General features: G+C 37.6%; 2 protein-coding genes and 1 long non-coding RNA gene across 11 annotated transcripts in view; 2 read left to right on the top strand and 1 right to left on the bottom strand.

Moving 5' to 3' along the window:
• The window catches only part of LOC123517329, a 22,297-nt gene extending 21,065 nt beyond the window's left edge, over nt 1-1,232 (top strand). Inside the window, exon 2 of the long non-coding RNA XR_006678442.1 lies at nt 654-1,232. This is a non-coding gene — a long non-coding RNA (uncharacterized LOC123517329). The remainder of the gene's footprint in view (nt 1-653) is intronic.
• A 4,119-nt stretch (nt 1,233-5,351) lies between these two features.
• LOC123517322 (protein ALP1-like) lies at nt 5,352-8,764 on the top strand. Of its 2 annotated transcripts, none has more exons than XM_045277300.1 (4): nt 5,352-5,535; nt 6,005-6,109; nt 6,328-6,427; nt 7,635-8,764. In XM_045277300.1, exons 1-4 carry the CDS (start codon nt 5,417-5,419, stop codon nt 8,562-8,564), a joined length of 1,254 nt encoding a protein of 417 aa, XP_045133235.1. In that variant the 5' UTR covers nt 5,352-5,416; the 3' UTR covers nt 8,565-8,764. The 2 variants fall into 2 exon arrangements, with proteins under 2 accessions (XP_045133235.1, XP_045133234.1); XM_045277299.1 differs by having other exon boundaries at nt 5,354-5,535; nt 6,328-6,433.
• Nucleotides 8,765-9,984: 1,220 nt separating this feature from the next.
• LOC123517323 overlaps nt 9,985-10,000 on the bottom strand; it is a 5,914-nt gene continuing 5,898 nt past the window's right edge. For all 8 annotated transcript variants that reach the window (XM_045277302.1, XM_045277303.1, XM_045277308.1 and 5 more), the window contains one exon: nt 9,985-10,000. This exon is cut by the window's right edge and continues 953 nt beyond it. The gene's annotated coding sequence lies outside the window, so the exon portion shown is untranslated.

Raw genomic sequence — 10,000 nt, 5'->3', positions numbered from 1 at the left:
ACCTGACAAGTGAGTTTGCCAATATTGTACTACGTCACTTGTTGCCTTCGTTTCGCTACTCAAATTTTTGCCTGTACGTTCGTTTCCTCCCCACATGTTGCGACGTGCGGGAGTATGCTGATTGCCTTCATGAAAAGATATCTTGCGTAAGTGTTGTTTTTACAGTGACAGGGAAATCTTATTGTACACAGATACACATGTGAAGTGCTTAATGTTTCATTCGATGTGATTTTTCTAGAACTTTAAGTTAACGCGTATTTGATGTGATAGGAACACTAATTTTGATGACCTTTATAAAACACTTTAGCTCTTTATTGTTACCATTTTTGGGTCATTAAGGAAAGCTTTGTGATAATCTACTATTCACTCAAACTTTTTGTATTGCATAAACTATTACGGGCATTATTTTGTGTGTTGAGTTTCCCCTGAATTCGTAACACCTGTTCTATCTGAATGAAACCGGTGAGTCAGTGAGCTTTCTGGTTCGCCTCACTCTGCATGTCCTTGATGGCTCCGCTTCAGCGGGGGCAACACACTCAACGACATTGCCAAGACAGCAAGGCCATTATATGCATTATTTAACAACGAGATTCAAGCAAGACACGTGCAGTCCTTAAAACTTTCTAATGACAAATCTCTAAAACTATGAAGAGCTCTCTCTCTCTCTCTCTCTCTCTCTCTCTCTCTCTCTCTCTCTCTCTCTCTCTCTCTCTCGCGTGTTATCATTAGAACACAAATATGTAAAGACTTGGACATTGTGAAAACACTGCTTTGCTCTACAGACAACCCTTCCTCAACGCGAGTGTTTATACCGCGACAAACAAAAACGTTTTACAGGAAGACGCTGCAGGATCCCTTTGGCATATTGCACAACAACGAGGTCACTCCACGACTGGTTTCTAAGAAGAATCATGTTTTTTTTTTTTTTCTTTCCTTTGCTGTTTTTGTGATAGAAGTGGATCAGCGACCGTTGGATTTCATAATGAGGGCTACTCGCGCTTCCTGGACCCCATTAGTCTGTCACACATATGCTGACACAGAGAAAGTAAACATACACACTGTCAAAGGTACGCACGCACTCATGCTGACAGTACGACTCTACAGTCTACACAGCAATATCCTTTTAGCTTCACATGTATATTTTGGGAGAGAAAATCTTCATTCGATGGGAAGAAAGATTTTGTAATGCAAAGAATGACCTTACTGAATAAACAACATTAGTAAAAACACCAGCAAATGCCTATTAATGTAGAGAGTTAACTTATGAAATTCAACCAGAGAGCTATCTTATAGAAAAGATGTTCAGATTTTATTGCGAGTACCATGTGAGTTATTTATGGAGAACATACTGATCCCTATTGCAACATGCAGGTAATGTGAAACAAAGGTAGTGCTAACTAAAACAAGTGTACAACACAACTAGTGTGAAGCAAAGCCTGTGTGAAGCACGAGCATTCTAAAGCCCACTTAGTCAAACATAACTAATATGACAATTACTTATTGTGAAGCGCAGTAAGTGTGAGGCAGAAGGAATGTGAATTGCCGCTAGTGTGAAGCACTGTCTGTGCAAAAAAGAAGTACAGCAAGGGTGAAGCATCAAGAGTAACAAGGCGGAGAAACACCCGAATATGGCAGCTGGTGTGAAGCACAGCTTGTATGGAGAGATGTTCTGTTAAACATGGTTGCCCTTGGTTGATATGCGTGTATGGAAAAGACAGTTTCTTGAGCTGATTTTTTTTTTTCATTCTCTTTTTTTCTTTCTTTTTCTACTTTCTGAATTGGTATCTATATCAGATCATATGATTCTGTTTTCATACACTGGGTGGTGTGCTCCATTAACAAGCAAAAAACACCTTAGCAATCAATCAGTGTCGGCACAATAATGCTCTGCACGGGCTGCTCGCCTCTCACTCCACATTATATGCCCGAGTGACCGCAGCAAGCACAGCATTTTCAAGGCTCTTCCTCGCCACCCGCCACCCGCCACCTCGATATATGTACGTACACTATACGAAGCACGCACAGGAAAGGCGGACAGAAAAGCTCTCGGAGAAAAAAATAAATTTATAAATGAAAAACATAAATAACAATGATGATGATGATGATGATGATGATGATGATGATGATGATGATGATGATAATGATGATGCCACCTCGATATATGTACGTACACTATACGAAGCACGCACAGGAAAGGCGGACAGAAAAGCTCTCGGAGAAAAAAATAAATTTATAAATGAAAAACATAAATAACAATGATGATGATGATGATGATGATGATGATGATGATGATGATGATGATGATGATGATGATAATGGTGATGATAATGATGATGATGATGATGATGATGATGAAGGAAGAAAGGAAGGAAGGAAGCAAAAAAGAAAGAAAGAAAGAAAGAAAAAAAAAGAAAGAAAGGAAAGTTCGCTACAGTTAGCCCGTGTCGAAGGATCAGTAAGGAGTCGGCCTGTTGGAGCCCAGCAGCAGCACTACGGGAAGCAGACTACCGCTACACTTGATTTACTTTATTTTCACTTATTTATTTTCCCTTAATTTTTTTCCTTTATTTATTTACTGAAATTATTTTCGATTTAATCATTTCTGTTATATTTTACAATGTTATCTATCTATTTATTTATTTTCTACTTATTCATTTATTTAGCTAGTTATCTATTTTAGTTATTTATTCACTTATTCACTCATTTCATCTTATTAATTAATTTTGTTCGTTCTATGTGCTCTTATTCTTCTATTGTTGTGATTTATTTACTTATTAATGCATTTTCTATTAATGTATTTTTCTTATTAATTTTTACTAGTGGCTTAGCACTTCGAGGCCGCATGTCCTCTATAGCCTCTATAGACTTCTGACCGGTTGCTACCAGTCTAAAGTGGCATAAATTGACCACTGAACACAATGCCACCAGTTGTCACCGGTTGCCAGCGGTCACATCATTGTAAGGAAACGCCCCTCTGGCTTCAATATATGCGAGGGCCCATGAATTATTCAACGAGCAAGAAGAAAGGTAACCACTTCCTAATATGCATGCTCAACGTGCAGTGCTTCCTACCATGAAAATCTCGCCCTTCTCACAGGCTGTACACGTCCTTATGACGTAGTTTCCAGCGGGATACGGTGTTTTGACGTCATAGCTCGATTAGTTTTAACAGGTTTTAATGAGTCTTTGTAATTTAAAAGATACTGGTGACCCTAATACTGCACGAGCCAGGGTCCTTCTTGTCCAGGATACCAATTCTAAACCGAACTTGCTATATTTAGAGACCCTAATTCCCCCATCCAGCTTGCTCGGGGCTCCAACTCCCTATGAGCCATGCAGAACACCCATGTTCTCCACAAGCTACACATATGCACATTGCCCACACACATATAGTCAACCAATAGGTATTATGAAAAAAAGATATCAGTAGTTCTCGTTTTTCAAAGGTCAGATTTCGAAAGGTAGTAGAAACATGAGTGAATGAACAGTGGATAAAATAAACAAACAACAACATTGAAGGGAATGACGAGAAACAGCGCAAGTGGATGGAACAGAGGTCCGTTTGAAGCTGTACAGGCTACACCACCACATCGGGAGGAACATAAGTAACACGTGGCAGTTTGGATATATTTTCTATTCTGAACCGCTGATGGACCTTCAGAGTAGCTCATGTACTTACGGTGCTTGGTTCGGGACAGAGGACACACTGGAGTCTTCTCATCCAACGACTTGAATGTTCATTCTGAGTGAAAGAAAGAAAAGAAAGAAAATTTATTTAATGCTCAAATTTTTTATAAAGTATGGAACACATGTCCTGTTTGATATAAAGCTATATATTACTTAAACATTTTTAATACCACATTAATAAATTGCGTTAAGTTTGTTAATAGTCCGACATTTCTACACTGCATCAGCATCATAAATTTGAAGTGACTTGGCTGCTATTTACGATTCTTCAGTAAATATCTATTCCTCAACTGAACAATATCTTGATTTTGGTATTGCAACAAAACATGGTATTGATTCATCCCTTGTTAATCCATTAATATATTCAGTACAAAAACGTTCGTCCCTTTCAACATGATTGTGTCTATCAGTGATAATAAGTAACTTATTATTTGCAGTACAAAATTTTGATGCACATATACTTACGATTATTTTTATTGAACTTAACCAGGTAGGCCTATTCCTCAGTCCCATAAACTACAACTAACTCTGCTTTGTTAAATTTCCATACCACTTATTATGTGGGCAAGTACAGTCGACCCCATGTTAACAAAAAGATATCCATCATAAGGACATTAGGCTTGAGAGAATGGATGATGCAAGAATAGCAAGGAAGGTGTATCTGTGGAGTGAAAGTGGAAGCAAATGGAGGAAAAGGTGTATGAGAATGACAGAGGAATGGTCTACAGGTTGGGTGGGCAGTGAGAATCGCTGGGGTGAATCAGAATGAGCTGGAATGGGTCGTGACAAGAGGAGGCAGAGTGGGAACAGAATGGGATGTGAGGAAGTGGAACTGAAATGCACAGTTACCTAAATAGAATGAAGCCCTCCCCAAAAAAATAAAAAATAAAAAAACATATATATGTATATATATATATATATATATATATATATATATATATATATATATATATATATATATATATATATATATATATATATATATATATGAACAGATGATCTAGGTACACAACAATTACTAGGAATACATTGAGGAAAGGTAGTAACTGTCAGATACAATATATGCTATTTAACAAATAAAACATAAATAAACAAATGAATAAATAAATAAAATAAGATAGAATAGAATGAATAAGTAATAAAAAGAGGAGTATTGAAACTCACAGTCAAAGCTATCATACAAAGCCTCTCCCTTCGATGTGCTCGTTAAATTTTACTTACTTAGGTAGATCATCAATTAAAAACAAAACAAATAATGTATATGCAAGGAGAAAAATGCAGAAAAAAGAAATGCACCACACATCTCATAAAACTGAAGAAGAAAAGGTGAGAAACACTATGGCATGGTAAGACCCATCTACCTACATAATTATGTTAATGGCAAGCCACGTACAGACTTTCTGGCTCCGCACTGGAGGAAAAGACACCGAAAATTGGCAACAAAGTGATCATAATGAGATCAACATTAGGAATTCAGGAAAAAAAATACAACCATTCCGTCCAACCAACATTGACATCCGAAAAATATTATTGATACAGCAATTATACAAAGAAAATACTAGATAGAAATATTATACTTAGCAAACGTAAATATTCACATACCGTGTGCACAGAGAAATAGCAGCACCCAAAAAATGCGGATCGTTGGAAAGACAAAACCCCGCCTTGCTCTGAACAGCTGGCAGAGAGACACCTTGATTGATGTAAACAAACAATCCACGTGGTTGTCATGGCATCGCGAGCAGTGGAGAATGTTTTCTTTGCATTTCTCCTGTCCGAAGAAGAAGCTGCCAATAACAGAGCTCAGGCAACATTGCATCACCTCAGACAGTTCGAGGACAACGTAAGGTATGTAAAATGATAAGCGTTGTGACGAAATCTTGGCCTGCCCTTACAGGAATGAGGAGCAGCCTGATGGAGCCTCGCGTTACACTCCCTGCATTCTCAGATCCATGATTCCAGTGGTACAGATATAAAGAAAAACTTGTGAAAGATTATTAAGATATCAACCAACTAATAGTAAGATCGTGCATTTTGCAGCGGATACATTTGGACACTCGTGAAGACACCTAGGTAAGGTTGAGACAATTTTGAAAACTTGAAATTAACCTAACCTAACTCCTCCACGGTTAAGAACACTAACATGACCTGGAAAGCTTTGTTCTACTTACCCAAAACAGAACCACCACAGACATGTTATTTAGAGAGCATTCATCATCACGTGCACAAATTTGGCTCCTCTATCAGTGTGAAATGAATTACCATTGCTGGATTCCATCATATTTTGTTAACTTACTACAACCAATCATATTTACAGGTTTCTGAAAACATCCAGACCACAACAGGTAGATACTACTGCTCATAAGTATGAACACAAAGCAGTTGTCAAGAGGGAGCCAACAGCAGCAAAAAGACGCAGAAAGTAAGTGTATCATAACCCACACAGTGCAGTAGAAACCTATTTTGTGTACACCTTTCTAATCATACAACTTGCCATTCATCTTAAAATCCAAATCAGTGAAATTAAGTAAAGATAGTGTCTTACAAGACTGATGTCTGATGCTTTCAGTATCTGTATAGTAATATACAGTATAACATTTTCTTGTTAACATTAAAGTGATGATTATTTTTCCTTTCAAGAGGTGGAAGGTGTGCTGAGGACTACCTTCAGAAAGGTGGGATGATGGCATTCTACAATCTCAGTGACTTTAACACTCATTTTGGCATGACTCGCACCCAGGTAGAGGTTTGTATGTTTCCCATCATTATTTATGCATAATTTAGATCCATACAAAAAACAAAAACAAAAGTCACTGATAACATTTGCATTTACAGAAGGAGCATCACTGTAGTAAAGCAACAAAAGTATAACCTCATAAATGTGTACTATTCTCAAGCACATAGCACATATAATCATACCACTCCTACGCTGATGATACCACCCCACATCTTTCCACGTCCTTTCAGAGACGTCCAACCCTTCAGGAAGTCAACAGGTCACACAGGGACACCACAGAACGCCTGACTCCTGATCTCTCTAAGATTTCTGATTGGGGCAGAGAAAACTTAGTAGTTTTCAATGCCTCAAAAACTCAATTTCTCCATCCATCAACTCAACACAACATTCCAGACAACTATCCCCTCTTCTTCAATAACACTCAACTGTCTCCCCCTCCCACACTGAATATCCTCAGTCTGTCCTTTACTCATAATCTCAACTGGAAACTTCAAATCTCATCTCTTGCTAAAACAGCTTCTATGAAGTTAGGCATTCTGCGGTGTCTCCACCAGTTTTTCTCACCCCTCCAATTTCTAACTCTGTAAAAGGGCCTTATCTGTCCTTGTATGGAGTACTCTTTGCATGTTTGGGGAAGTTCCACTCTTACTGCTTTATTAGATAGGGTGGAATCAAAAGCTTTTCGTCTCATCAACTCCCCCTCCTCTGACTGGACTGTCTTCTGTCTCTTTCTCATCGCCAAAATGTTGCATCTCTTTCTATCTTTTATCGCTATTTTCATGCTAACTTCTCTATTGATCTTTCTAACTGCATGCCTCCCCTCATCCTGCAGCATCATTGCACAAGGCTTTCTTCTTCCTCTCATCCTTATTCTGTCCAGTCCTCTAATACAAGAGTTAACCAGTACCCTCATTCATTTATACCTTTCACTGGTAAACTCTGGAACTCCCTCCCTGCTGCTGTATTTCCATCTTTCTATGACTTAACTTTTTTTAAGAGAGAGGTGTCGAGACATTTGTCCCTCACTTTTGGATGACTCTTTTGACCTTTTGGGGAACCTGCAGTTCTAGTGGGCCTTTTTTTCTTCTTCTTCTTCCTAACATTTTGCTGCCCATGGCAGCATTCCATCTTGCATAAAAAAATAATAATTAATTAATTAATTTAAAAAATGAAAATAATAATAATAATAATACATGCTGTGCTCTTTCAGGGACTGCTCAATGAACTTCAGCCTCATTACCCATATGAAAGAGGGTCCAAGCTGCCTCTAGAAAATGTTGTGTTAGCTAGTTTACGAGTGTTATCCAGTCAGGAATCTTATGGAATGATTGCCGAGAGATTTCAGACCAGCAAGTCTGTTATTTGCACTTCACTGCATACATTTTGCAGTCTTGTCTCTGGTAATCTTGAAAACCATATCAGATGGCCCATTGGCAATGCCATAAGAGGAACCATGCAAGGGTTTGAAGACGTTGGTTTTCCAGGGACACTTGGTGCTATGGATGCCTTTCACATTCCAATTAACAAGCCTAAAGATGTTCAGGAACCAGATGAATACATGAAGGAAAATACCATGTATTGCACTACACTGTTAGCAGTTTGTGACAATAAGTACAAATTTACATATGTCAATGTTGGACACCCTGGAGCCTTTGACGACTCTGACGTGTTCAAGAGGTGTGAGCTGCACAAAGCATTTCAAGAGGATCCTGATTCTCTACTACCTTATGACTTCCACATAGGAGGCAAGGTGTATCCTTTCCATATCATAGCTGATGCTGGGTTCCCTCTGTCTGAGTATGTGATGACCCCATATGTAGATGATGGTCATTTGAAGCACAAAGAGATTGAGTACAATAGGCATCACTCATCTGCCTTGTTGACAGTTTCTAAAGCGGTGGGTGTATTGAAGGCAAGGTACAATCGCTTAAAATTACTTCAGATGCAGCATCTTGCTCAGTGTAGTATTGCTATCAAAGCTTGTTGTATTCTTCATAACATTTGTGTTCAAAATAGTGATGCAGAGACCTTTGGTGTTGATGAAGTGCCTCCTCTCATCACTACTCCTCATGTCCATTTTGAATCAAATGTTGCTGGAGAAAGTAAACGCAGTATTATTGCAGATTCTCTCTTGGAGTAACCATGCCAGGAATTAAACATAGATCACTATACATATCCTGTATTATATTTTGTACATATTATTCTTTCAAATGGATGCAGATAACACTGCACCTCTACATTCATATTTTTAGGTATGCCAGTGACAGGCACCTAAATTATATTCTTCTATATTGTACAATTATATTCAAATAATAATAATAATATAATTTCACATATTTACATTTCCTTTAATTATCCTGTTGATCATATTTCTCACAAAGCAATTGTGATCACATCAGTTTGTAAGGATTGCCTCTTCAAAATATCAGTAAGTATTTTGACATTTAAAACTTCACTTGGGATCTGGTTGAGAGAAATTCTTCTTTTCATAAACATTAATAACAGAACTTAATTAAAGCCTATCTTTTTGTAGTCATTTACAAACAATGTGTAAATCCTATTAATACTGATTGGCAATGTATGTAATACTGAACTTAAGCTTCCATTATGCTAGGAAAATTTCAGGTGAGCATAAATAAAATCAAATCCTTACAGTACTTGTAATACCCAACCTCCATTGCTAGTGCCATCACCACCATCTACTTCATTTATGTACCACTGCAGCATATTGATCTTTAGTCATCTTAATTGCTAATGTTTTCCTAATAATTATCTTCATTCTTGTGTATCCTCCCTTGTGGTCTTAGGCACTGTTCAGACAGTAGATGCAAGGATGGTTTCACTGGGAGCTGTGCCACTAACCCTGGCTAGAACCATGAATCATGTCACTGTAGTGTCAGGATATACTTACATACACAAAAGAGACAGCATATCTTTGATCCCTTCATCAGCATTGGGCAGAGCAAAGAAAAAGACAAAGGGAACCTTAGATTTATCCCTTTCTACACGACTGATTAACCCATGGAATATTCATAACATTGTACCCCAAGTTGAGTGACCATGAAGACAAATTCTTCAAGTGTACGTTAGGATGTCAATGAAATCATTCAGAGGGGTGATGGAACATATTCAACTCACCATCAAATGGAAGAGCAACATGGCCATCAAATGTGTATGTTTCCATTGAAATAAGATTTTATGTGTGATTGTAAGATAAATCTTGAACTGCATAGGAAATGCATGTGGAGTAAAAAGTGTGCTGTTGTGTGTGATCATCTCCAATGACTTACATTGAAAATTTACCACTGCAGTTAAATTGCACATGTAAAACCACCTAGTATGAACAGGGCCATATTGTACACTTTGCCAGCTTTGCACAACATTATTTTTTATTTTTTTTATTTATTTTTTTATTATCATTTATTTATTTTTATTTATTTATTTTTTATTTATTTATTTTATTTATTTATTTTTTTTTTCAATATAACTACGGCACTCACTCAAACATCCCTCTCCTTTATGTAGTGAAACTATGCACAGTGGAGATACTGAAAGCCATGTTTAAATGATGGATTA

Source organism: Portunus trituberculatus, chromosome 42, assembly GCF_017591435.1.
Source record: "Portunus trituberculatus isolate SZX2019 chromosome 42, ASM1759143v1, whole genome shotgun sequence".
In the NCBI taxonomy this organism is placed as follows: domain Eukaryota; kingdom Metazoa; phylum Arthropoda; class Malacostraca; order Decapoda; family Portunidae; genus Portunus; species Portunus trituberculatus.
This window is presented reverse-complemented; position numbering and strand designations above follow the sequence as displayed.